Source organism: Python bivittatus, unplaced genomic scaffold (assembly GCF_059951505.1).
Source record: "Python bivittatus isolate LINGU-HERP-01145 unplaced genomic scaffold, Pbiv_v1 ctg000180_np1212, whole genome shotgun sequence".
NCBI lineage: Eukaryota > Metazoa > Chordata > Lepidosauria > Squamata > Pythonidae > Python > Python bivittatus.
The window spans coordinates 104,323-131,474 of record NW_028277047.1 but is presented as its reverse complement, the minus strand read 5'-3'; the positions used below and the strand labels follow the sequence as shown (position 1 = coordinate 131,474).

At 51.2% G+C, this 27,152-nt stretch overlaps 1 protein-coding gene across 3 annotated transcripts; it reads left to right on the top strand.

Moving 5' to 3' along the window:
* Positions 1 to 273: 273 nt before the first annotated feature.
* PLEKHO1 (pleckstrin homology domain containing O1) lies at positions 274 to 27,075 on the top strand. Of its 3 annotated transcripts, XR_015795500.1 has the most exons (7): positions 274 to 545; positions 2,845 to 2,991; positions 10,073 to 10,213; positions 11,464 to 11,568; positions 13,028 to 13,129; positions 13,567 to 17,752; positions 26,979 to 27,075. XR_015795500.1 is itself a non-coding variant. In XM_007429071.3 (6 exons), exons 1-6 carry the CDS (start codon positions 513 to 515, stop codon positions 14,332 to 14,334), a joined length of 1,296 nt encoding a protein of 431 aa, XP_007429133.2. In that variant the 5' UTR covers positions 274 to 512; the 3' UTR covers positions 14,335 to 23,025. The 3 variants fall into 3 exon arrangements, 2 of the variants coding, with proteins under 2 accessions (XP_007429133.2, XP_087993144.1); XM_007429071.3 differs by lacking the exon at positions 26,979 to 27,075 and having other exon boundaries at positions 13,567 to 23,025; XM_088137018.1 differs by lacking the exons at positions 274 to 545; positions 26,979 to 27,075 and adding an exon at positions 559 to 2,014 and having other exon boundaries at positions 13,567 to 17,933.
* Positions 27,076 to 27,152: the final 77 nt, after the last annotated feature.

The window sequence follows — 27,152 nt, the reverse complement described above, 5'->3', positions numbered from 1 at the left end:
AGATACTAGTCTTTGAAGTTCTGAAAGCAGGTGGATTGCGACTGCGTGTGTGTCTCTGTGTGTGCACGCACGCCTTCGAGTCAGTGTTGACTCCTGGCAACTGCTTGGACAAGTCCCTGCAGTTTTCTTGGCAAGGTTTCAGAAGTGGTTTGCCCTTGCCTCCTTCCTAGGGCTGAGAGAGAATGGCTGGCCCAAGGTCACCCAGCTGGCCTCGTGCCTAAGGCGGGACTAGAACTCACCGCCTCCTGGTTTCTAGCCTGCTGCCTTGATCGCTACACCAAACCGGCTCTCTGTGCCTGCTCTCTTGTGACGCTGCCTTCCCTTACATCAGGCACCAGCTGATAACCAGGAGGGCTTGGCCGTGCGTATGTCCTTCAGTCAGCAAGCGCCTCTCTTCCTCTCCCAAGGCCAGCCGGTAACTTTAAGCCTGCTAACAGTATCCAGCCGGGGAGGTCAGCAGGCTCAGGTGGCTGTTGGCCTGTACTTCGGCAGGCAAGCCGCCCTGTTAGAAGATGGAATGTAAATTAAAGAAACGAGTGGATAAAGTAAGTCGCCAGTGGTTGGAAAGGCAGGTATATTTGAGTTCCTCAATGTGGCGGCAGGTTCGGAAAAGAGAGAGCCCTTTATCCAAGGGCCATACTGGCAAATCACGCTAAGCCAGAAGTGGGAAGACTTCTGGCTTATTGTAAATGTAAGCTGAAAGGCTTGGTGGTTGTTGCTCTTCCTGTGGCTTGTCTAGTGTACATGTGAACCAGCGAGCCAGAGCCGATTGCCTGGGAGTGAGGTGAGTCACGGTCACGGCCCAACGCTTCTGGAGGCCGCTTGGTTGGGGAGAGGGTGCAGGGGTGCGTCGCTCTTGGTCCCAGTGTGCGCGCGGGTGTCCATGCACGTCTGCACGTGCAGGTCTCTGGGATATGAGCTTCCGTGTGTCACGGGGACCCCTGCTGCCGGCTCCTCTCTCAGCCCTGCAGACAAAGCAGCCCTGCGCACTTTATCTTAATTTCCACGATTCACCAGAGCTCTCCACTCCAAGCCACAAGGCGTTTCACTCAGCACTTCTGAAGCCCCAGCTGCCGCTGCCTGCCTCTTTTTCTAACGGTGTCTTCAGTGCCATGTTGAAGAGCACCAGGCTGCCATCCTCTTCGGGGCTTGCTGGAACCCCGGGGTAGCTCGTGCGCTGCTTTATGCTCGCTTCACCTTTGTCGCTTTAATTGGCCGCCTTGCCTGAAGACTTTGTTGGGTACCACGGCTGGCGTGCTGCTAACCCCCTTCGCCAAACGGAGGCATTTCCCTCAGCAGGACTCTGGTCTTTTCCCAGGGCCATGCCGGGTCGCTGGGTGAGCCCGAACTTGCTTCTAGGAAGGACTGGCAGGATGCAGGGGCTGGGCCTGTTCGCGCGCCCTGCGGGTTTCTTTATCTAGTCCTCGCGTGCCACATTGCTCCTGTTCCTCGGCCATTTCTGCCCCTAGTTGGTTCCTCCCTGACCTCTCCTCTCTTCCCAGCCAACTGACTCAAACAAAGAAGAAGGGGTCTCTCCCCTCCCTCCCTCCCTGCTTCATTTGCCTCTTTCATTGTGAAAACGTCACAGCTTGTCTGGCTATAGATGGTGCTGTGGAGCCCAGGAGAACCCTGTTCGTCCATGCCCAGGCGAGAGAAAGGAGGAGGAAGAGACGGAGTAGGGGAGGGGGTTTCGGGGGTCCCTCTGCCTGCAGCGATGTGTGGGCATCGCAGAGGCAAATTGTGCCTCCAGGTCGCGGGAGCTCAGTTGTGCTTTCCTTAAGAACCACAAAGGGGGAGGAGGAGGAGGAGGAGGAGGAGGAGGAGGAGGAGGAGGAGAGATTTATTTTTCTCCCCCTTCCAAATAGCTGCAACAAACCTTCAGTTCTCTGCCCACCAAAGATCTGCTCTGCCTTTTTTCTCGCCCCCCTTCCCAATACATCCACCTCCCCCTCCCTTCCCCTCTTCTGGGCGGCTGCGTTGAGGAATGATGAAAAAAAACAATACTGCTAAACGGGTGAGTTGCTTTCCGCTTTCCGTGCAGCCCCCCCCCCCCCCCGGGCCTCCTCCGCGCGTTGTTATTGTCCACTCTCTGTGCCGGGTATGTGGGCGACGGGGGCAGGGTTAGCTAGCGCTGTTCCAACTTTCCTTTCCTCGTTTCCCCCGCCCCAAAATCCACTTGTCTTTGCTTTTTGATCATTCAGCTTTCAAAGCGATGCAGCCCCCAAATGTAGAGTCTCCATTATTGAAGCTGTGTTTGTATTAATTTGGAAACACGTCTCTGTGTACGTGCCTGGATCTCATCGTTTACTTCGCTGGATGAAGACAGTGGGATTAGAAACGCAGAGAGGGCTAAATTGGGAAACACTAGTCTGGAGAAACATAGGCATGGTTTTAGTCTGAATTTCTAAGAGAAAGAAGGATCCTTCATCACCATCATCATCATCATCATCATCACCATCATCATCACAATTATTAAATGCGGATTGGGCCAAGAACAGATTGATTCCAGCCTACTTCCTTATATAAAGCAGGTGGCAGCATCGTTTTGATTCTGCTTATTTATTCGCCTTACATCATCTTGTCTGCTTTGTAATTGTGGTAGTGTCGCTTTTTTAAAAAACCAGTGCACATTGTCGGGGTGATCTGAGTGCAGCTGCCAGTGTCCCAGGTGCTCTGCAGCTTTGGGGAAGGGACAGAGTCAGAGGTGGGGAAGGAGAGCTTTCCAGGCCACAGGAAGGGGTGCGGGTAGGAGGCAAGCCACAGAGCTCCTCTTAGCCATTTCCGTTCTGTCCTTCTCCCCTCCCGCTTGTCCCCTGGCCTTTTCTCTGTTTCTTTCGAATGCAGGGGTTCCAGGAAGGGAACCAGCAACCTCTGCAGCCTGAGAAGGTGGGCTGGGTCCGAAAATTCTGTGGGAAAGGCATTTTTCGGGAGATTTGGAAGAATCGTTTTGTGGTCCTGAAGGGTGACCAACTGTATATCTCGGAGAAGGAGGTTGGTAAGAGGTTGCTTACGTCCTGCTTCCTTAGGCCAGCCTTTCCTTTGCTTGCTTAAGTCCCCTTTCTATAGTTCAATTTTTGCTGGGGGGGCTGGGAAGAGGCTGGGTATCTGAAGCACGCGGTTCTCTCTCACAGAGACTGCTCATGCAGGAGCTGGAGGGTGAAAGAGGAAGTTGATGCGGAAGAGGGAGACAAGAAGCCATCAGCTGGGCTTCATTTTCCTACGGGGGGGGGCTGCCTTTTTGCTTCCCCCAAAGCTCGATCACGAACTCGTTGGCAAAATGCTCCTTTGACACTGATCTGGTCCCAACCTGGCCGTGAGCTCAGTCCCTTCTTAGGAGCCAGAGAGACTCTGACCAATCCCCCAGTAAGCAAAGGTCTAGGGCCCTGTGGCCCAGGCTAGAGGTTGCAAGGAGGCAGTGGTGAGGTGGAGGAGCAGGGTGGGGATGGATGGCAGTCCTGGCAACTGGAAGGAACTTTGTGGCATCCTCTCAACCCTGGGAGTGCCACAGACAGGAAGGAGGGCTTGGACTGAGCTCCCCGGGAGGCCAGCTGCTTCCTCCGTTGAGTCCTGACTTTGCTTCCTGTCCGAACTGGCTGGCTTGCAGTGAGCACGCAGGAGGCAACCTCTACTCTGGCGCCTGGATGCTTTGCAGGGTTTGGGAGACTGTTTGGGGGCGGGGGGTTGTTCTGGGTGCCAGCTCTGGGGCCCAGTTGGCCGTGCTGCTGGAAACAGGGTCGGGATCCAGGTATCTGCTAGAGTTTCTGCTTGCAGAAACAGCCGAGCGTTCCCAAGTTGCAGACCCAGGTCATTTTTGGCCAAGAATCACAGATCCCTCACAAGCTCACTTGAAATGAACTTGCCGAGAGTAAAAGCGGCCCATGGTCTAGCAAGGCTGCTAGCCTGCCTTATGTGCCAGAAGAACCTGGCCTCTCTTCAGAACCACCTGATCCTCGAAAGATTGTGAGGGTTTCCATGGCAGTTGACCAGGAGGGACCAAAAGGTTTCTTGTCTTTGCATCTCCCTTTCCGGTGCTTTTGGGAAGCCTGGGGTAAATTTTGCATATTTGTTTTTAGAGTTTCTTTGTTCAGTGGCTTTGGGATGAAGTACATGTTACATGCAAATGAGGGTGTTTGTTTTTCCACTGGCTCGTACTAAAATGTGTGTCCCTGAGAGGCAGTTAACTGGGGGCATGAACGTCTGTTGCTTAAAAACTCATTCTCTGATGTTGGATCTGTGTTGCTATTTGTACTTTGCAGTAGTCACTTTCTAATGCAAACTTTTGGTGCTCAAACATTGCTTGGAGGTTTCATGTTGATCCTAATTCTGGATGAGGAGAAAGCAGAGGTTGCTTCTTTGTGGTGAGAAAGAAATGCGATTTGTGACTTATTTCTTAAAAAAAAAAGTGCTCGGTTTTCATCATTCTCTTCAGACCTGTCCCTCCTGACCTCAGATTCGCCCAGGTGCAGAAATTAGTCCCTTTTTTCTCAGTTCTCATTTATTGCATACAGGGTGGTTTACGCACTTAAGGAATAACACAAGGGTGGAAAGGACAGGCCTCTGCCCCCCGCCCCCCGCCCCCAAGCTTACAGTTTAAACGTAGGCACGCTGGGCTGGGCAGATAATGGAGGCAGAAGAGAGATTTCGCGGCCTCATGGATGGCTAGGAGCAAATATTATTAACTTATACAATTTGTTACCTGTGGTTTGGCATACTCACCATAGCCAGAAATCCAGCCGAGTCATGCCTAAGCTCCATTTTGGCTGGGGCTGAGGCCAAAGGAATTACTCCTTAGATTTCACAAAAGAGACAATCCTGCATTTAATTACCCTGAAACTGGACAAGTGCTTGGCTGGTAGGGAAAGGCAGCATCAGCCATGCAGGGAGGCGATGAGCCAGGATGGCTCCAGTTGCAGGACATCTGATAGCGAGGCTGGTAGCTGGAAAGTGGCTCAGCGGGTGGAAGCAGGAAGGAGGCTAGGCTCAGAGAAGGACGGTCCTTCTGGCCGAGAGCTCCCCGCGCGTCCCGAAATGGATCTGATTCTGGCCAGGCCCTGAAGCCCTCCCTGGAGTGGCACCCTCTGGTCCTTTCACCAGTGCCCTGTTTGTGGCTGTTGGAGGGCGTTTTATACAGCACATCTGGAGGCAGAGCAAGAGTGAAGTCCCAGTGGAAATTTTTATTATTTGCTTTTACTCTTAGAAAAAATGCTCATTATTTTTAATGTTGATACTAATTAAAGTTCTCAGAAGAAGCGTTCTCTCCTACATTCTTGCCCAGGAGGAAGCAAGGATGGTGCTCTCTGTGACACAGCCCCGCACAATTTAAAACGGTTTTCTTCGAACTTTTCGTTAATGCAAACTTGATACCAGCTTGAATCCCATTAAACCTTGCTAGACAGGCAGCTCAGATTTCTTTTAATCAGGTGGCACTTTCTTGTCTACACATCATTCCTAGATTAATTACTATGTGTGTTCCAAGAAATTATGTTTCATTTCCCCCAGTTGCAAATCTGCAGGATTTGTTGCTAGCAAGGTAGTGTCCATTCCCTTATCCTAGCCAAGAAAAACTTACTTTCTTTGGCTTGTGGTGTTCTGTGGATATAGGAAGCTGACTTAAGGCACTAAATGGGACCTTTCTTCTTTCCGGCCTTGTCTGCAAAATGGCCCCAACTCTCCCCATTGTCAAATGGAAATATTTTTGACCCTACTTGGACCTGGGAGTCTCTGCATGCCAGTCAGGGAGCTCCCGCCCTTCTGAAAGCTCATGGCCCCTTTCAGAACTTAAGCCGGAGTTGCACCCGCAGAATTTGTGATTGATTGATTAGATTTATTACAATCCCAATATTCTTGGCAGTTTAAAGTAAGTAAACATTAAAAAAACATCCTTGGTGAAAAATTTAAAATTGGACGGTTGTAGAACCCTAATGCCCAAAGAGCTTGGTACAGCCACCCACCCTAGCCACCCGTCACGCATCACCAGAGGCCCGCTGGAAGTGCCTGTTTTCGATTCTCCCGGAGGGCCAAAACTCTCATCTCAGTTCAAGTAGGCATCCCCAGAAAACAGTGCCTCCGAACCGCCATAGCCTTGCAGAAATAGAGGGCTCCCAGACGTTTTCCCAGCTGGGAGCGAGCTGGGCCAAAAGGAGAATGACAGAAGTAGCGTCTTGGGGTGCCCGGAAGCTGGACGCCTCTGGACCAGCCATTGGAAGTGGCAGGGGCTCATTCGGCAAAGGCCTGCGCAAGCGGTGGGGCCAAGCTGGGCAGAGGTTTAAGGGGACTCTTGGCAGCTCCCTGGATCTTGCTGCCAGTGCTGGCTGCTCCGGCAGCTGCTCCTCCTTGCTCCGAGATCCCCTTTGGCCGAGTCTTGCTTCCTTTTCACACCGAAAACCACTTTGCCTTGAAACAGCTGTTTGTCCCTCCAAAGAAAGCTTAGTTGCTGGTTTAATCTCTTCAAAGAGTTCTGCTTCCCTTTTCCCCAAGCCCCCAACCCAGAACTGGGTCACTGTGTGCCACATTCACTCTTACCTTATTCTTTACTCACTGTAGCTGCACATGTGGCATTTGCTGTATGCAAACCCTGTCCATGCTGCTGTGTGCCTTTCTAAAGGGCCTCAGGCTGAAGAAAGAATTAAAAGCAATCTCAGCATTACTTGCCCTGACCTGAATACTGTGCTAAAAAAAGATGGGTCTTCGGCATCTGTGAGTCATACAAGTGAAGTAACTTTACATTCTGATGCTAATTTTGTACTGCTGCAGGGGCTGCATGATGAGCACCAGAATTCTTAGTCTCCTTCCTGTTGGCCTTTGAGATATCACCAGGCAGTGCTTAAATATCTTCAAAGCTTGAGGACTAGATCCTGCCTTAAAAGAATTACGATTCTGTTGGATCAGACCTGAGTTCTGTTTGGGCTAGCAGTTTGCCTCCCACAGTGGCCAACTGGATGCCTCGGGTACCTCCGTAAGCAAAGGTTGGCTCCTCCCCTATTTTGCTCCTTCAGTGTCGTATTAGTTGACAGGCTGCAATTTCTGTTATTTCACTAGCAGAACCAATAAATGTTGATAGTCTTCCTCCTCAGCAGATTTACCTGATGTCACGTCTTTGGGTGGCAAATTTAACTCTCTTTGCAGGAGGGTGCATTTGACCCCCACTGCCCCACTTGAAGTGTTTTGTCTGGGCAGAGCCCAATACCTGTCACCTCCCTCCCACAGCTCCAAAGCCCAGCTCTTTGCACACTCTTTGCGTGTGCAAATGCCACTTTTGCCCTAAATTCTCTGCTGCCCCAGTTCACCTCTTGGAATGAGTTCCAGGGCCAGAGGGGGGTGGTCTGCGTGTGGGAGGGAGACAGAGAAATAGCCTTCGTTCCAGCCAGGGGCTCTTCCGGTCCCAGGACACAGGGGCCTAAGGATCGGCAGATTTGGCATGCTTTTGCTTGCTTGGATGCCAGATCATTGTAAGTGCTGGATAGTTTCCGCTTTTTAAAAAGTGTTAAATTCTTTCATTGCTCCACTAGCACTTCCATCGCAGATGTCGAGAGCACAATAATGAAGTGAGAAAATTCTGAGAGCCCAAATGCTATCTCGATGAGTCTTGAGAATCTGACATTGGAGAGCAAACGATATGGAATCTGTTGACTCTTCCAGTTCTTTAAACCTGCCCTCCCACTGCCCTGAATAACCCTAACCAACGTTGTAACCCAAGGCTTACATAACTATGCTTATGACCCTGTGTCGCTGGCTGTGGCCATTGCTGGAAATTCTTCTTCCATGGGATGTCACTGATTTGAACTTCCCCTTAATCTGGGTCCTCGCAGGAGAACGTATTCTTCATCTCTCTCCTCTCTCTCTGCAAACTGTATGCAAGACTGGCTTTATTTCAGTCAGTTCTGCGTGTCAACTGATGAGGATGGCAGTTGACTGCACCGTTTTCTCTTCCTGGCTGTTCTCTGCAGTGGAGAACAGGGGCTTTTGCGGCCTGGAGAAACAGGCGTCCCATTGAGCCTTGTCTGGCCTTCTTTGTTCCCCCATGCCAGTGAAACCGCTCGGGGAAGGGTTTAGGACTGAAGCATCCAAGCGGAGAGAGCCATTTCAAGGAGTACCGAAAGTGGAGCTCTTCGTGTGTGCATGCTGATTTTGCCTGTTGTGTTGAACTGAATTTGCAAGTTTCTGAAAAGCTGCAAAAACCTGCAGAAGCTCTTTGAGAGACAACCAGTCAGAAGACCCAGGGCCATGCCAGTCAACCTCAAGGGAACATCTGTGTTGCGATAAAGAGAGCTAAGCCTAATCTTTGATCCAGATGGCTTAAGTTGGTACATAAATGTGCAAATACTCAAATTTCACAGGCACCTCCATCAGATAGAATAAAAATCTGCACGAATGGGGATACAGGAGTTCTGTGTGTTTTTGCTTTCTGCCAGCAAAACTTTAAAAGCTTTCACGCCCTGATTCTTACCAATGGCTGTTAGCTTTTCTTGTGAAGAATGCTTAATAATCTTTTGGGTAAAATCTTGCATTACACCCAGATAGTTCTTTTGTATCCCACAGCCAGTGAATGGGCCCATTTTGGAAAGGCATCCCAAAGCCAAGCAAGAAAGCCTTACTTGGTTCAAGCTCAACAGGCCGTTTTGTGGTGGGATTTATTTCCTTTTAACTTACCTCCTGACGAAGACGAAAAAGCGTAGCCAGAACAAAGGCTGCGGCTTGTTCCGTGTGACACAAACCCAGCCCGTTGAGCTGTTCCACTGTGCTGTCTTGTGTGCGAGAGATCTGGCCCAGTTAAAAATAGACTATGCTGCGCCCCCGCCCCCCGTCCAAACTGCACAGGGAAATAATACCGTGGCACCTGCTAAACGTCGGGCCTCACCAGTCTCCTCCTCCAGGAATCCATAGCTGCAGTTAGTTGGCTTAGCCGTACCTTCCTGGGAAAGCTTTGTCTTGAAGGGCAGCGTAAAAACTTTCTAAAACAAATCATAAGTAATGGTTCAGGGAGGTGGCCCTAATACGAGGTGCCCGTAAGATAGGCAAGCAAGACAAAGCGGGCCTGCTCCAGGTGGATCGAAGCCAGTTAGAAATTTGGGAAGCTGTAGCTCAACACATCTGGAGGGCGCCAGGCGCAGAAGGGAGCATGGAATCCGGCTGCAGCCGTTGGGGGTAAGCCTCAGTGAGCCCCTGTCCTACCCTCCCTGTTTGGCATCTGCCAAAGGATAAACCTTCTGTTCTAATCAGGAGGCTCGGCGGGGTGTTGGAAAGGCTCGGCACGGAGGGGGGGTTATTTCACTCCCCAAAGGGCTCTACAGACCCTCTTTTAATGGAAGGCATTCTGGTGGGATGAGGGGTTTGCTAGAGCCGGGTTGTAGCTGAAGGCGGGCGGGCTTTTTTCCCATTTCCAGTAGAACTGGCTGAAAAGTAGTCCCCCCGGGCTACTGTCTTAGTAAACATTGCTATAAATAATAATTATGATCATTTTGTACCCCTTTAATATAATGCTGCCCCTGGTTTTTCTACCCCTACGGATCACTTAAAAACTGCTCTTGGCAGACCGTTAAACTGGGGTTGGGCACAGGATAGAGAGCACGTACGTACGTGGGGGTGCCCACGGTAGACAAATGACGAGAATGGTAGTGAATTTGGCGCTCGCTCTCTGTCAGTCTCCAAAAGTCAGCAGGAGCAGGCTTGCCCGGCAGGGGAGGAACTGCTGTGGCCACAGTTCAGTGCTTTTCTGGGGACTGTAGCCCTGGCACATCCGGAGAGGACCAGGCTGAGGAAAGCAGATTAGAGGCACAGATAGATCCTAGAACAGATCTCAGTGGAAGAAGCAAAAACTCAGCGCTTCAGTGGCAGGACCACGAGTGGGTGACGGGGCCTCTGCAGCTTTCATGCAGCAACATTTCTGTGCATTGGAGGGCCTGTCAAAATGCAGTGAAAGTGGGTCGTGTTCATGCCTGCATTAAGAACCACAATTCCCAAAATATTTTTGATATGGTGAAGGAGTGAAGGAGTTTTTAATCTAGGTGTCATTGGCAGCACATCAAGGTAGTGTAGGTCTCACCTGGAAAACCTGTTATCTGTCTGTCCACAGCTCAAAGATGAGAAAAACATCCAGGAAGTGTTTGATCTGAATGATTATGAGAAGTGTGAGGAGCTCAGAAAGTCCAAAAGCAGAAGCAAAAAAAACTATAGCAAGTTCTCGCTCGCCCATTCCAAGGAGCCTGGCAACACAGTAAGCGTCCTTCCTTCCTTCCTTCCTTCCTTCCTTCCTTCCTTCCTTCCTTCCTTCCTTCCTTCCTTCCTCCCTCCCTCCCTCCCTCCCTCCCTCCCTCCCTCCCTCCCTCCCTCCCTCCCTTCCTTCCTTCCTTCCTTCCTTCCTTCCTTCCTTCCTTCCTTCCTTCCTTCCTTCCTTCCTTCCTTCCTTCCTTCCTTCCTTCCTTCCTGCTGAGCATTCAAGCTGCTGTTTGGCATACCAAGAGTTCCTGGTTCCAGTCCTGGGAAGGATACTGTCTTCTGTCCAAACCATCGGGGGTAGGTAGGTGGCCAGGCTGCAAAGCGTCCCTCTCCTCCCAAGACCCGGGGGATCCTGCAGAGCAGAGCAGAAAAGCTGTTGGGTTGACCAGTGGCACAGCAGCAGCTTCTCAAGGGCACGATGCACGTCCTCTCTGACTTGAGAGCTGAACCGCCACCGGTCTGTCTTCGTCTTTCCCTTCCACAACTGTGTCTGCTGTTCAGACTGAGAGACAGCTAGAGAAACAGAGCGGCTCGTCATGTTGCAGCCTGACTGCTCCTTCCACTTCTTGGGCCTTCCGTAGGAGTTCATGGTAGTATTTCCTATAATTAGAAAGGGGTCGGTCCAATGTCCTGCCCGTCCACAGCAGCTCCACGTCTAGGCTTGTGAAGCAATATAGCCCAAGGGCTGTGGGTCTCTGCCCACCCTGTAACCGTCAGATGGTTTGCTCCCCTGGATCTCACTTAGCTCCTGTACCACCTAACAGTTGGTCTAGCCAGTCCCAGCTTCCTCTCCAGGAAAGCAGCACTCCCTGGGTTCAAGAGTCTGGGGCCTGAGTGTTTCAGTACTTCCCATCTGCTGGTGTTTGGGGCATTGAGTTCCTTTTCGCTGGACCTTACAGGCCGCCATGTCTCTGTTTAGAGCAGCCTTTCCAGTCTGGTGCCCCAGATTTTATTTTATTTTATTCAATTATGTATTTATATGGCCGCCCATCATGCAAAATATGAGAGACTCCTTGGACCTGCTTGGGCTCCCATTGCCCATGGGCTCTGTAGTCCCAACACATTGGTGGAAGGCTGGGATAAGCTATTACAAGCGTGTTTCAAAACAGCAATTGAGAGTAAGCCGTTGTTTCCTCCTCTGCCTAAGAGTTGCTGCACATTATCTTTGTCTTGAGTTTATTAAGGACAGTGCCAAGCGGGGTGGGTAAGCCCTCCTTTGGCTGCTGCTGATGCCTCCGTCTCTCTCAGGCACCAAATCTCGTCTTCCTGGCTGTGAGCCCCGAAGAAAAGGAATCTTGGATCAACGTGCTCAACTCTGCAATAATCCGGGCCAAAAACCGCATCTTGGATGAGGTGAGCGGTCTGGCCCTTGGCTCGGCCTGTCCCGATCCACAGGCTGAGTTGACCTTCCCAAAGTCACGGTCCGGAGCAGGGTAGGAGTTCAAAGCCGTGCAAGAGAGAGCGCCTTTCAGTTTGCTTGCAGTCGTGGGAGTTCGTTGTAGCTCATCCAGAGTTGTTCTTCTTCAGCCCGCAGCACCATTCCTCTGAGATTCCTGGCTGTGCAAAGGCCCTGCTTGCTTTGGAGTCTCTTTCCTTGAAAGGAGGCCTGGGATGGGGGTCTCCGTTCTCAAACGCCCAGGCTAGAGGCGGCAGGCGGCCTGAGTTTGCCTCCTTGTCGTGGTACAGCTTACGTGACTGGGAACGTCAGTAACTTTTTATTTCATTCTGGAGCTCACTCTTCTATAGAAAACCCAGAGAGTGGCATATTGAGAGTTCCATTTCTTTCAATCCTGGCAATAATCTGGTTGCCAGGCTCGCAGACAGACAAGGGAGAACAGAGGCGCAGGGACGCCCTTGCAGTGATTTATTACTAGGGAGAGTGTGCCAGTGCTGTACAAGGCCCTCTACAGGTCTGTGAGTGGTCGAATGGCTTGGTGCCTAAAGTAAAATTGGGTGCAAAGAAAATGGGGGGCGGGGGGAGCCGCAGAGAGCAATGCAGTGGATTTTTTTTTTATTTTGAGAAGGCCATCAGGGCCATCTTTTGGTCTGCAGGCGAGGGGCAGAGGAATTGAAAGGGTGCTGATTTTCCATTAAAATGGGGAAAAATCTGTAAGGTTAGAGAAGTCATTTTAGGGGCTGATCAAAGCAGAGGGGGAAGCGAAGCTAGGCCATGCTCCTTCCTGAATGAAGGACAAGTTGTTTCTCCTGTGGTTCAAATGGCAAGAGACGTGCATGGAAGATAACAAAACCAGACCAGTTGCTGGCTGAGGAACATATCCCCTAACCCTCACCCTAAATAAACAGCAGGGGGGAAGAGAAGGATGCCAGGGCAGGGTAGCAGTAGCAGTCCCCAAGGCGTCTTATAAGAGGGAGCTGAAAGGGGATGATAAAATAGCTATGGGAGAATATTGTTTGGAGGTGCAAATCCTGCTTTTATTTAGGGATATTTTTAACTTCTCACCAAAAAACGATTCTTCCCCAACATGGGAAATTTGCAAAACACCAAATGAAATGCTCTATCTTTGGAGAGTCTCCATCTTGCAAAACTGGAGCCTCTACTTTTTCCTTTTGCTCCCTTCCCAAAGAAATTTCAGCTAATTGTAATGAATATGCCAGAGTGCTCTGGTATGAGCTACTGGATGAACTGTGTGCAAGGGATGGATGGATGGATGGATGGATGGATGGATGGATGGATGGGGGGATCATTTCTCCTGGGAGTTAAGTGATTCACCATAATTTATCAAGCAAACTCCAGTTAGCCACAGTATGCCTCATACGGAGATTGCTGATGGGCATTTCTGTTGCTTTTCAGGTGACCGTGGAAGAGGAAAGCTTTCTCGCTCATCCAACCCGCAACAGAGCAAAGATACAGCACTCCAGGCGGCCTCCGACAAGAGGTCACTTGATGGCTGTGGTAAGTGCAGTGGGAAGGAACTAGAATCCCAACTTCCGCTGAGCAAGCAGACCCCAGGCTGCTTATTCTTAACTCTATTTGCAGTTTACTCTTCTTCCAAGAATTGCAGAGTGGTTCAGACAGGGGCTGGGGGCGTTGTGCATTTTGTCTTCATGACAATCTTTGAGTCACCAACCGTCAGACCATCAGTTTCATTGGAAGCCTTGTGTCGCTTCTGCCCAGTCAACTTCCACCATTCCATCCCCTAAGCTGTGTTGATTCTGGATGACCAACAGCCATACGTTGCTGGAGCTATACAGACTGTGACTTCAGTGGCATCAGGTTATGCAAACTAAGACTTAGTCCTGTTACCAAGATACCTTTTCCTTGATTCTTTCAATCCTTCTTGGAGGCTTGGTTTTTTCCCCATTTTCCCCACTTTTCTCCTGCCTTTGCAGGCATCTACCTCAACGTCTGATGGGATGCTGACACTGGACTTGATTCAGGAGGAGGATGCCTCCCCAGAAGACCATGACGCCTGTGAGAAGAGTTTCCGAGTGGACTTGGACAAACCAGTTGCCCATTTCACCCCTGGCCGAAGGCGCTCAGATTCAGAGAACGTCAAGAACCTGGACAAGAGCAAGACAAACAGCCTCCCGCGGAGGAAGGATGTGTCTGGGGAGAAGTTCTCACCTCACAGTGAGGCCTTTGACAAAGGGACCATGTATACTCCTCAGGTCCCCAAGAAGCTCTCTCACTTGGAGAAGAACAAATGTGCCTCTATGGAAGAAATCCTCTCCTGCTGGGACTCTTCCTCGGCTCGCCAGATGTTGGTGAGGACCGGCCTAAAGGACCGAAGGGCTTCCCCTGAGCCTGAGCAGCTGGTCAGGATACAGGAGCTGGTGGCGCTGCAGCTGGAGAAGACACAGGAGCTGCTGACGGAGGTGAGGGGCTACGGGGAAGAGCCGCGAAAGGCACAGGAGCTTGGCTCTGCGTCGGCGGCGGCCCCCGCCTGTCCCTCGTCCTCTCCCAAGCTGGACTCAGAGGCCACCTTGCAGGAGATACAGAGGCTGCTGGGCGAGGCCTCCTCCAACTGGAGCCAAGCCCAGAAAGTGCTGCAGGAGGTCAGAGAACTGAGAAGCCTCTATCAACACCTGGAACTGCAGCTCTCAGGACCTAAATCCAAACAGAGCGTGCTGCCTCAGTACAGGAGGAGTATGATGTGAAGGCAAGCGGTGGGGCAATCTATAGGGAAGACAGGGCACAGGGCAGCTAGGAAGAGGGTGTAGGAGTTGAGGAGTATATGCTTTGTTGGAATCTATAGCATTTGATGCTTACCAGGTTCCTGCTGTTACTCGATCCATACTCCTCACAAACTCAGTTTTTTCTTCCCTCCCCCCCACCTTTAAATGTCACTCATTCCTCTCTTCCAGCTTCAAGGAAGCCCATTTCATTACATTCTTTGTGTCTATATCCTTTCTCCCCCAAAGTGCAGCAAATTACAGGTAACATTTTGCAACGTATTTTTTCAAAAGTGGCATGGTGCTGTTTCTGGCCATTTGGGCCCCATGATTTTCAGAGAGCCCCTCTCCAAGAACAACCCCTGGTTTCTAAATAGTAATCAGCGAAGTCCTCCAGTCCAAATGCCACGTGAGTGTTCCACGCTCCCAAATACCAGGAGACACAGGTTGCGCCTCAGGCTCCGGGGGGTACGTTGCCTCCCTCCTGTGTCCCCTTGGGTCCTCTGTGGCTGCTCTGCCACTCAGAGGGCCTATTTCCCTGCTTGGGTCCAAGCCCAGATTCTGTCATAAAGGCAACATGGCCACCTTAAACTATGCAGAAAACTATGTTCATGTCCATGATGCAGTCACGGGAGCAGGAGCCCACGCTACCAGAAACCAAGCGACCCGGTTTTGCTTAAGCTCAAGACGGGTTCTTGGCTGGAACTGGGGAAGCAGTTTCTGAAGAGGCTGCCCTTGATTCAAGGCAGTTCTGGTCCACAGGCTTAAGTACCTCATAAAATTTCCCTGAAGTTCTTGGTAGGTATTCCATGTCATTATAGTGTCATTTTGATACATCTCCCGTTGCTTTCCTCAGCCCTTCTTCTTACCATCAGACGTAGCTATGAGTAGCAATGTACACAATGTGCTCAGAAAGCAGAATTGTGGGTCATGGAGTTCTGCTTGGAAAAGTACATGTCGGCAGAGCTTACGACGTTAGGTGTTCATTCGTCTTCAGGCACGCGTCTTATTTTTTCAGTGCGACGGGAGAATAGTAGTCTGAAGCATTTCAAGATCACACGTGCCAATCCACCTCTCCTTCAGGAGCAAATCCTTGATTTCTTTGACTGGCCCCAAGCATTTTGCTGCCTAAGGTAGAGCACGGATGGCATCTTGTCCCCTTGGAGTTGAATCTCGTTTCAGTTTTGGTGACAGGAGAGCGTCTTCTGTGGCGTCCGAAGAGATGGCTCTGATGGTTCTGTATCCTCCATCAACCACTGCCTCACCGCATCTAATAGCAGGGCTGGTCCTCTTTTGTTTCCTTTTTCCATCTCGGATACTGAAACACAGTGGATATCGTGTTGGACAGGAGGAACTCAACAGTAAGTGTCCGTTGAGTGTGGCCATTGTTTTCTGTGTACTGGCAACGCTGTTCACCTGCTCAGAATTTACTGGTGGTTGGAAGGGCTCTCAGGTTCAAGTCAGAGCCATCTGTTCACTTGTGCCTCTTGCTCTTCCTGTGTTCAGAGAAACCGCAGAAAGGTGGGTTAAGGGTTGTAGGATTGCTACAGGCAGCAGGATCTCACAGTGGGAAGTGCTTCCCCATTACAGATTGTGCCATGCTCCCCTTGCTGTGGTCATTGCTCACTGCTTAAGAAGGTAGAATGGGGAAAGCGATCGCCCCGGGTCTCTCAGATGGCCTTGGTCCTCAATATTGCTGGCTCAGCTGAGAGTTGGGAAGTGAACACTGGACACAGATTGTATCTCAGGTACCTTCATATCCTTGCTGATGATCCCCACTCTGCACTTTGCTAAGCAGAACAACCTGGGTTTCCCACTGTTGCAACTGGGAACAGGAATTTGTGTTTCCGTGGGTGGTGCTTTCTGCTCCGGCTTAGAGGGAGGAATGCCCACACGAGTCTTCCAGAATCATCCCTCCAGAAAGGGAATTGGAAATTGCTGCTTTTTTACCTCTGCCCCACAGTGAGATTTTGCAATCAGCCTGAGGTGCCCTCGTTTCCCTTTTCTTAAGAGTTTGAGAAATTAATTTGCCCTTATCTTCTTTTTCCAAACTTATGACTACTTATGACCTTTTGGGGAGGAACTTGCCTGTGTTTGTTTTACATCCCCTTGAGTTGTCTTAGCGAGTGGCCGTGTCCAGAAGTCAGCCGCGCTCCAGCGTCTTCCTCCCTCTGCCCCGGTTCTCCCACAGGCTTGGCTAATCTGTTGGATGAGTCTGGAGCGGATAACACTGTATTGCAGATTAAGCAAGGGAAAGCTTGCTGTCAATCCCACATGTGGGATTACAGGCGAAAACCCAATTATGGGGTGAGAATGGCGTGTGTCTGGGTAAACTTGCCAGTCAGAGAAGTGCTGGTGTTTCTTGGATTACTTGCTAATTAAATAAACTGGGAGATTGCGGATTGAGGTGGCTGCATCCTGGCTGGTAGCTGCAGTGCTGTGGAGGGAGCGTTGGCGCTTTACGGGGCACCGCCCAAGTGTGAAGAGATGACATGGATCTCCAAAGGCCCGTCAAGACTAGAGCCAAAGTTGGTCTTCCTGCTTCCTATTACATTTCATGCCTGCCTGGCCAAAAGAGTGGCTCACCCGATACTGATGAATCAGCTTGGGAAGGGCCAACTTTGGGACTGGGAGCTGATGGGAAAGAGATGGGAAGCCGCCTCCCCGGATGGCTCGTGATCCCCCCACCCCTTCGGGAAGGCCCAGCTCTGGGTTGCTTCGCAGAGGGGCGGCTCCGAGAACAGGGCGCAAGCCTCTGCCCCTTGCCCGCCGGAGCCTCACCTTCCCCTCTGTGTCTGAACAGGGACACCGCTACCCCCTCCCCAGACCTCTTCAGGAGAGCAAGAGTCCAACGAGGTCCTTTTCTGGGGTCGGGACGAGGAAATCAGTAGCTAGGTTTGCAGATGATGCTAAGCTGGGGCTTGTTTTGACAACAATTTGTTGAATACATTACAGGGGCTGGTTTCACGCAAACCGTGGCTGACACATCCACGGGCATCCTAAGGACTATTTCGAGGCCCAAAGAAGTCAAGTAGACAACCCTGCAGCTGAAATCAGAGGTTTCTCTACTAGGCGACCAAACTCAAGCTCTCTTGCAGTGGAGGGTGGGCGGTTCTTGGTCACTTAGTGGTTTGCTGGGGCTTTGTTACAGTTTTTTAAATTTTACTTCCTATAGCTTGAGATTTCCTGCCGCTCTCCCTTCTGAGTACTAACTGGATGCAACCCGGTAAAACTTTTCAAAATCAGCCAAGGTCGGCCAAACCAAAGCAAACCGTCGGCAAGCTGTTACTGCTCGTGCGGCCAAGGATGGTGTCGCCGTCACGGACACTCAGCCAGATCCCGTAACCTGTAAAAGGAGGCATGCGAAGCCCGGATTAGCACGTGCCTCAATCAAATTAAAAAGGTACAAGAAACTTGTAGGCTGGTTAGCTAGGGCAATAGAAAAACGTGCGTGCAAATAAATAAATAAATAAATAAATAGCTGTTTATTTATTTATTTATTTATTTATTTAAAGAGAAACAAGAAATTTATTTAAAGAGAAACAAGAGAAACAAACTCTTATTTAAAGAGGGCAAAGAGAAACTTCTCTGTAGTGGAGTTTCTGATGGGGCTAGCTAGCTAGCTAGCCCCATCAGAAACTCCACTACAGAGAAGTTTCTCTTTGCCCTCTCTTCTCCCTGGTTAAGTGCTGAGACCACCAATAACAAGAAGAACCCAAAGACAAAAGGCACCCGTGAAGCTTGCTTGCTTGCTTGCTTGATTTATTTATCTATTTATTTGTACGGTCTCCCAACTCACTCACGGTTACTCCGGGCGGCTTACAAGAATACAAAGCCCAACAGAAAGCCCACTCCAGCCCCCTGCGCCCCCCCCGGCGACAACAATACATCCAAACAATTGTTTTCTGTTGTTTTCCTGAAGGAAAGAGAAACTCTTTCCACGCACAGAAAAACACAAAAGTTAGCATTTTTCAGGAGATGGGAGGGAAGAGTAGCTGAAGCATCCGGTGAGCCGTTAGTCCCCACAGGAACTTTTGCTTAGAATTGGTTGGTTGGTGGATGGATGGATGGATGGATGGATGGATGGAGTGACTGCATTGTATGTGGCGTAAAAAGCTATAAGGCAATAGTAGATTCGAAGGGCACAAACCCCTATTTCAGTTAACATCAGTAATCGCCACCGACCAGTCTGCAGGGCCCGCGAGTGTCCCTGCTTGCCGCCCGCCAGGAAGAAGTCTTAGAAAACACGGTCCTTGCCGGACTGTCGAGGGTCCGTCGCCTCATCGCTTTGGGACTGCTGAACTTGTGCGTCTCGGGGGCAATTTAGGCCACCTGCGCGATGACGTCGTGATTTAAACGGCCACAGACAGCACAGCCCACCTGCTTTGGGTGTTGCGGAGCGGAAGCCATGGTACTTAATGGCCTAATCCGGGCCCCTTTGGCGCCACGACCGGCCCGTGATTGTCGGGGACGTCTGGGGAGCAGCGCTGCCCGCGGCGTCCAAAATCCGCCAAGGGGCCCGTGAGGCGGAAGGTTCGCTGGGCGCAAAACCCGTGGAACGACCCCCGTTGGCAACCCTCGAAGCAGAAGGCAGCGAGAGCCGAAGACGCGGCGGCGGCCCGCTTTCCATCTGCCGCGCGGCACTGGGAACGCAGACCCCTCCCAGAATTTATCTTGCCTCTAAAACGCCGAAAACACCATCCAGCCGACGCGGAAGAACGGCTTTTGTGTAAACCGTTGCTACAGGTTAACTGGATAACGCTGTTCGGTCCTGGGACTTCCAGCGTCCTTCAAAGACTCAAGACCAGAAACAGTCCCGCAACAAATCCATGGCAGTCCGGCAGAAAAAGATAATAGGAATGGTTTTTTTAGATTTTTTTATCCCGCCTTATAACAACAACAACAACAACAATGAAAAAATGAATGGCGTTAATAAATTTAGATAAATAGCTCAAGGCAGCGAACGTAGCTAATCCTCCTCCCTCCTCCTCCTCTCCCCACCACAGCAGCCCTGCGAGGTGGGCTGGGCTGACAGGGCGGGACGGGACGGGCCCAAAGTCCGCCTGCTGGCCGGCCGGCCGGCTTCCCCCTCTCGGGCGGGACCAGCGCTCCCCGCCCCTGCTTTCGAGCCCGGTGCCTTCACCGCAACACCAGGCCTGCTTGGAAACGGTTGCAGGGCTGCCCTTCTCTGAGCCTGAGTTTGGGCGGCAGATCTTATTCTTCTTTTGCTCCCTTGGAAGTGTCCTGGGACGCCAGCTGTGCCACGTTTCACCCCCGGGAGAGTCAGGAGGCGACTGAGGCGCAAGATGCGAGTGGTGGGAGAGGGCAGACCCCCCCCCCGGCCCTTCTGCACCACGTGGGCCCTTCCCTTCCCTTCCCTTCCCTTCCCTTCCCTTCCCTTCCCTTCCCTCCCCTCCCCGCCGCTGCACTGCTTGCAAACAGGCGGATAAAACGCCTCTGTAAAATCAAACCATGCGAGCTTTTCCCCTCCGTAGGAGTATTAATGTGCCCGTGACAAAAGGTAAGCCCTGAAAGCGAGGACTGGGAAACATTTAGGCGGAGGAGGGGATCTCCAGAGATGCCAGGCGTCTGCGCTGGGGCCGTAGGACCCAGGAGGGGTGCGGACGCAGCATCTTCTGTTGAGGGGAGGAGGCAGCTGGGCGAGGGCCTCCCGTGCTTATCTTTTGACGCGAGTGTTGCAGAACAGAGCTTTTCTTTTTCTCGCTCTTGCCTTTCCTCCCACGCCACTCCTGCGGCGTTCGCTATAAGACACAGCGTGTTTCTATTTCCCCCCAGTTTAGGACTCCGTTCAGCCAGAGGGATTAACTTCGTTTCCCTTTAAGAACTTTTCCCACCAATGACCAAAGCTGCTTGATGTTAAAGTCAAAGCACTGGTTATTTCTCCAAGTCAGCTTGTTACTGGTATCCCATTTAGCCTATTCATACAGGTAAGTGATGTGTGCGTGGGTGTTACTCAGAATAAAAAAACATTTTTTACTTCGCTTGTAGTGATACAAGAGTAAACGTATCAGGCATTCATGAGGGAAGAGAGAAAGGGTGAGCTTGCAAATGCATCAAAAATGAGAGTCATAAAAGAAGAAGAGCTAATGAGGGGTTTGGAAGGAGTTTAGCACCCTTCTCTCTATAATACCATTGGCGCAAACGGTTGTTCTTTGCTGCAGATTATCGGATAACGTTTTTGGCATGTTAGAGATGAAATTGGTATTATGGCAGCATTTATTTTAAGGTATGTTTCCTTTGTTCCATAGCAAATAATGTCAAGGGCTGCCTGTAGGTTTTGCCGTCTTACTTCTTTGAAGAGCTGCATATGGACGTGACTGTATCCGTTGTTGAAATACATTTGTGTTGTAGGGCCCTTGGCATATTTTGTCCCCTTCAGGTTCGTGGGGCTGCTCCGCTTTCTCGCTTGGGGCCTTCGGGGCAGGCAGGCTGCTCATCGTAACCATGTTGGACTTTGCGTGAGCACTAACCCGCCAGAGTTTCTGAAAACCTCCAGCCAAATAATATCCTCTGGAAATGCAAGATGGGAGCTGTGGTGCCTCATTCGCACCTTCTGGCCAGCCTTCCTCTTGGAAGCCCTCCAGAGGTTCTGGACTACAGCCTCCATTACTCTGAGCCAGTAGACTGTATCCAGAGAACGTCAGTGCTCTGGAAAGGGAGGAAGTGCTGTTCCATGTAGCCTGCATGCCTGAAAGCCACTTTACACAACTTTGATTTGTCATTTTATCCAGGACAGGGCTTATTCTAGAAACACCTTCCTTTTAGTTCTTTTCTTCAGGTCTGAGCTGACTTAGAAATAGCTTCCTGTTGAAAAGGGTTGGCTCTCTCTCCACTCCTCAGGGATTTCTCCTCCCGCCTGTAGATTAGTGAACCCATAGTAGAGGGGTAACACTCTCTCTTCTTTGCTGCTCAGCCTCACGCAGTGGCAGAGAATTCAGGGCTGGGCTCAACCAGGGAGAAGCGCACAGGTTTTGTGCACGTATTCTCAAAGCCCCAAGCTCAAATATTTTTGATTCTGGGGAAGACCTATCTGAGGTGTAGGCATTTGGAGACCGCTAGATGGCGGCAGAGATAGACGGGAAACCTGGCCCTCTGCTGCCATCTTGTGCCGCTCTGGGTTTTGGCAGCCCTGATTTGGTAACCCCGATTGTGCTGCTGCTTATAAGTCATTTACTTTTGTTTCCCTTTGCTTTCGGCTTGTTATGTGACTGTAAGTGGGAAAATAAGCTCCAGATTTTTCTCCTCCTCTTTCTCCTCTACCTTCCCAGGGTCCAAGCTAACTATTATTGCATTTTTGGAAGAGTCCCTATGCAGTGTGTCCTTTAGCAATTACCAGCTGGGTGGTGGCGTAAGCTTCTGTGTCCTTAAAGAACGGAGCCCGGACGAATCGGCTCTTCCATATGCGAGGTCACAGTCCAGGAGCGATGGCGGTGGGCTGCAGTCATGCAGGATGAAGCCCTGAATGGTGGGAAAGGAAGTAAAGGAGTTGGGAGCAGGCGGGGGGAGGGGGAAGGGGCCGGTCATCAACATGAGTCTTGGCGGGGAGGGGGTCTGGCCTGTCTTTAGGAAGGATTCCCCCCCCAGCCACTTGGGGAGTCTCAGGGGAAAGCAGCAGCTTGTGTTCCCCAAGGGGTAAGGAGGGGCGAAACAGGGTGGTACCTTAGATAGCCATCCCTGTTCCAGACGGGAACTATGCAGCTGCGGCTGTGGGTAGGTGCAACAGCTGTGCATGTCTCCTGCATGTGGAAAAAGTTAAATGCGGCATCTGGAAAAGCCAGTAATGCATGCGCAGCGCCCCCGCCCTCAATACGCAGTCCCTGTGCAAAGGCCCACTCGTGCAACCTGCGTAAAGCTGCGGGCGCTCTTGGATTCACACCGATATTTAGAGCTCTGAAATTCTACGATGTCTGCCAGTGTCTTGGCATTCTCTGACGTACCCGTATGGAAGGAGCAGAGCTTAATCCGAGAGAAAAGAGCCTTAGTGTGACCTACTACCTTTTTCTTTTCTTTTTTCTTTTGGCTCATTTGTTTCAGAAATTCTGTGGATGCTAAGAAGCTCCTTTATTTTTTTGAGAAATCTATGCAAACTGCTTAATAAAACAGTTTTACTTCTTCTCTCTTTCCTCCTGGGCACAACAGCTTGCATGGACAAGCCTATTAAAATCTGTAAACGGCTTTGCTTTTCCTCCTGAGTGAACTGGCATGGAATCTCGACTATAGTCTTTTGGTCTCCTCTGTGCATCTGTGGTGGGCTTCTCTTTATTAGAAGCTGTGGGGAGACTAACAAACACGGTTTGCAGAGAACCTAATTTCTTCTCCCTCTTCAGAAATTTTGGATTGGAACTCATGTGTGACTGTCTAAGGGCTGTTTCAGGGTCCCTTAAGACGAGCAGGGGGCATCAGACGAGCAGGGGGCATCAGTTCTGCCGAGGAAAATGCCTCAACGGAGGCCACAGAGGAATTCCACGGCTGGGGGTCCGTCCATCGGCCAGGCATCTGGCAGGTCGATCCCTCTTGTGGGCTCCGAGCAGGGCACTTCTGGTCTTAGTCTCTTCCGTGCAGCTATTCTGCTGTGGCACGTGGAAGTTCCATTCTTTGCTGTTGCTGCTAGAAGCTGCGCTTCCTCCATGGATTTGTCCAAACCCTTTCTCAATGCCACCCAGCTAGTGGCCGTGACTGAATCCTCTGCGAGTTAGTGCCGTGAGCTAATTATGCATTGCATGGAAAGGTCATTCTTTAGTTTTGTTGAATAACCTCTCAGTCTGTTATTTTTAGAAAGGTTGTTCCCTCCTCTCTGGGCTATCTGTAAGGTTGTATAAGCCTCTGTCATGTCTCCTCTTTCGATTTTTTTTTTTTTACTCACCGAATAGTCCAAACTTCCCTTGATTTCCTGAGTCGACACACACGCATTTAGGTTTCTTGTGTCTCTTTCTTCTTCTCTGCCCTCCTCAGCACCTGCCTCGTCCAAGGAAGCCTAACTCTGCACTGATTTTTATGTGAAATCTTTTTTAAAAGTCCTGCGTGCTGTCTGGGCGGCATGTTGCTCCAGCTTGCTGCTGTTCCTGTTTATCTGGTTTGATATTTAAGGCTGTGCTAAAGATGAAAATAAAACCACTGAATGTTTTTAAACAGTGTATTGTTTAGGTGTCTGTGTCAGCCTCAGGTTACAGGCTGGTCTAAATTCCCGGGGAGTGGGGAGGTATCCCCTGTGACCTTAATATGTTTGTACAGCAGCACAAGTAATGTCAAAGAATTAAGCTAAATGTTAGCCAATTTATTTTTCTTCATGAACTGCATTGCTTCAGAATGCAGGCGGTAGGGTTTTCACTGGGGAAGGGCAGGGGGTAGTGGGGGACCCAGAAATATACTCCCAATTGGCAGAATAATTTTTGCAGTGGAGAAATCCATCTTATCTGGTCGGAATGTTCTGACACAATCTGTGAATGTGGGTTTTTTTTTTTTAAATTAAAAGTAAGACTGCTTTCGACTTGGGCTTTTCTGTCCGAAGTGGTACAGTCCTAGCACAAAAGCCTTGTTGTTTCTGATTTTGCTGACTTGTTGATCAGTTCAATCCCCATAGATTTCTGAGTTGCTAAGAGCCAACCTAAATTTGTCAAGCCGCAGAGCTGGCTTTGGGTTCGGGGCAAAGAACTGCTGACCTCTGGCATGGCACTTGCAGGGTTAATAGCTCCGCAGCAGTTGGGGCAAGTATGCTAAGCCCCATTGTGCAGGGCTTCACCAACTATGCTAAGCCATGGCTGGGAATAAGCCACAAATGACAGCGTTTGCACCCCTGGGGCTCAGTCAAAACCAAAGTTACCACCATAAGACCAAGAGCCTGTTTTAAGAAGGGAAAATGTGCCCGTGGGCATCGGGGCCCAAAAAGATCAGGAGCGTCAGTTTACAGGAGATTAATGTAGCTTGTGCTGCTCATGTCTTCACCCTAACTTTTCCAGTTATTGAGGTTAGGGATTGTTTATGTTGGGATAAAGTGGAGCAGACCCAACTGTCCGAAAAAGAAGGGGTCTGACGGATCCCGCGGAGAGCTGTGTGGGTCAGACGGAGAAGCAGCTGGTACAGAAATTTTCAGCTCCATCTGCAAGCAGCCCTTCACGGGAGGCGCTCGCTCTGTTTATGCCCAGGCGGTCATTTCTGCTTGGTCACCAACGTGGGGCATTTATTCTGCTATGTGGCACAGATGCCGAGCAGGGCACCTGGCAAAGTTCGGTTGGTGTATGTGTGGGCACGCGCTGACCCTTCTAAGTGGCCACAGAGCCCATGTTCGGAGGAAGAAGGTGGCGCTGATGGAGGTGGAAACCAGATGCAGAACAGATGTGATCTGCCTCCCTCCGTGCGGAAAGAGCGCGTCCGCTTAAAGCGTGGGGCTCTGGTGTCCTTGTCCGTTTGGCGTGGGGGCGTCTGGCTCTCCCCAGAGTGGGCTGCCTGCCGCAGGCCGGGGGGCCGGCACCCCCCTCCTCCTCCTCCCGTCTCTCCCGATCTTTACCCGCCCCCCTTGATGGTCTTCCTACCTCGGGGATATCTCGCGGGGCGGCCAATCGCCGCCTTCGGTGCGCTTCGAGCCATATAAGGGAAGGTGCAAGCGAGGAGCCCCGGTGCGGCCGCCCGATCGGCCCGCAGGGCGGCGAGCCTGGGCTTCCCAGCCCGCTCCTGCGGGGTCCGGAGGGGCCTCGCGCCTCGCCCCGATGCGGCGGCGGCCCCCGAGAAAACTCTCACCGGGCCGCTCCCTCTTCCTCTTCCTCCCTTTCGTCCCCGCCGCCCCTTCCGAAGACCTTCCTCGCTCCAAAGGGCCAAGCCCGCCGTCGGTCAGGGACGGCAGCTTCGCGGCGCCAGAAGGCCGAGCTCGCCCGCGGGGAGTCCTCACCAGACGGGCCCAGATGAGCGTCTGCAACGCGCCCGGCACCCCTCCGGTGGGGGCCGCCCGGGGCCGTGGCTGAGGGCGCTGCTGTCGGGGCAGAGCCGTTCGGGGGGTCGGCCCCTCCTCCTGGGTGCGCTCGGCCTTTGCTCAGGGGCAGCGGGTGGGAAGCGAAAGCCGGGCTGGGGAGGGGGCTTTCTTCTCCCCCCGCCTGCCTGCCTCCACCCCCTCAGCGCGCCAGCGTTGATTTCAGCAGCCAGCCTGTGGGGCTGCGCGGCTCCTTGGATAATTAGAGGTTGCCAGATGGCTCCCAACCCGCTGCCGCGCGCAGCCTGCCTTCTCTTGCGCTTCGGAGCGGGCACCTGTGCCTCCCTTGAAGCGCGGGGGCGACTTGCCGGCTAGCTCCAGCCTGGCAAGAGGCATTTCCCCGGCCCCCTTCAAGAGGCGGAGGCAAAAGCTCTCGGCCAGCCTAGGGCATTCTGAACGCTGACGGGGCATGCTTTGGCCCTGATGCCCGGGGATGCTAGTGAGCCTGAGGGGCCCCTCCTCTGGTGGGGATCAGCCCACCCTCCCCGAGGGGCTTCTCTGTTGGCTCCCCTCTTTTCTACCTTTAACTTAATACTAGACAGACTTTCCCCAGCTTGTCTGCTTTTCCCGCGATCCTGCGAGTCGTTTTGCCCAATGAAAGGGCGGAAGATGCAAGACTGGGTTTTGGTGGAAATGACCGGAGCGATGCAAGCAGGGCCTGCGATGCCTTCCAGGTCTGGCCACGGAGAGAAGCCCAGCCTCGGGTGGGTCCCTGGCCTCTCCTGCGCAGCTCAGGAAAAGCAGCTCTGGGGACCCTGCGGCCCCTTAGCGGGAGCTGAACCCCAGCTGCCCAGAGTAGCCCGCCGGGGGAGATGGGTGGCACACGAATCAAGCAAGCAAACAAATGAATCCTGATTAGCCGGGGCAGGGGAGGATGCTGGGAGTTGGGTCTTCTCATGCTTCCCCCTCCTGAGATATGGTGGCTCCACTTTTCATAGAAATTCTTCAGCTACTTGGTTCACACACTCTGCTGAAAAATGAATTTGACCAAGCGGGTGTCTGCACGTGGGAGAGGGCACCGTGGAAGGCCCCAGTCAGTAGCCAACAGGCCTTGCGGCGTACGGTAGTAATAGTATCTATGAGAGATACAAACCGTCACGTAAGTTTAATTAGAGCATTTTTTTTTTTTTTGGCCTGGTTACCAGTCTAGTGTAGTATTCCCATTCCTTGGTAGCACCATACGTTTTTTCCCTTGCAGCTTAAAAAAACACAAGGAAGGGACAACTGCATATTTTCCTTTGCTAACAGTGTTGTACTTTTCCATGTACCCGAAAGACTAAGATGTGGAAATAAATCCCCAATCAAGCCCAATGGTTCTCTTCCCTTCCCTTCCTGTGCATATCAGCCATTTGCTCAATCCAGGACGGCGTAATTCTGCTTTCTGGAGGGGCCTGTCATTGATGTGATATTGCTTGTGGAATAATTTGCTGCACTGAGTTTATTATTTAGCCATGCTTTGGAAGTTTGTTTCCCTGGGTTCTGAAGTCCTAAATTGGTTTCAGGATGTGTTTTGATAAAAACTTCACAGCATGTATTAATTAAGCTACAGTTTTGACCTGGCGCTCGCAGAATATTTTATGATATGTTCTGCACAATTCATTACGTTACTAGGTTTTTTAAATTCAATAACCCTACCTTTTCTTTCCAGGCAGATTTTTGGGAAGGATACAAACATGTCCAAAGTTTGAACATGAGGAGAATTCAACTTTCTGGCAAAGAATTCATGCACAGAGAGATGAAATGAAAACTCTGCTGTGGAAGTTTTGCTTCAGCTTTCTCAGATGCTGAAGGAAAAGGAAAAATCCGACAGTAATTCCTGGGT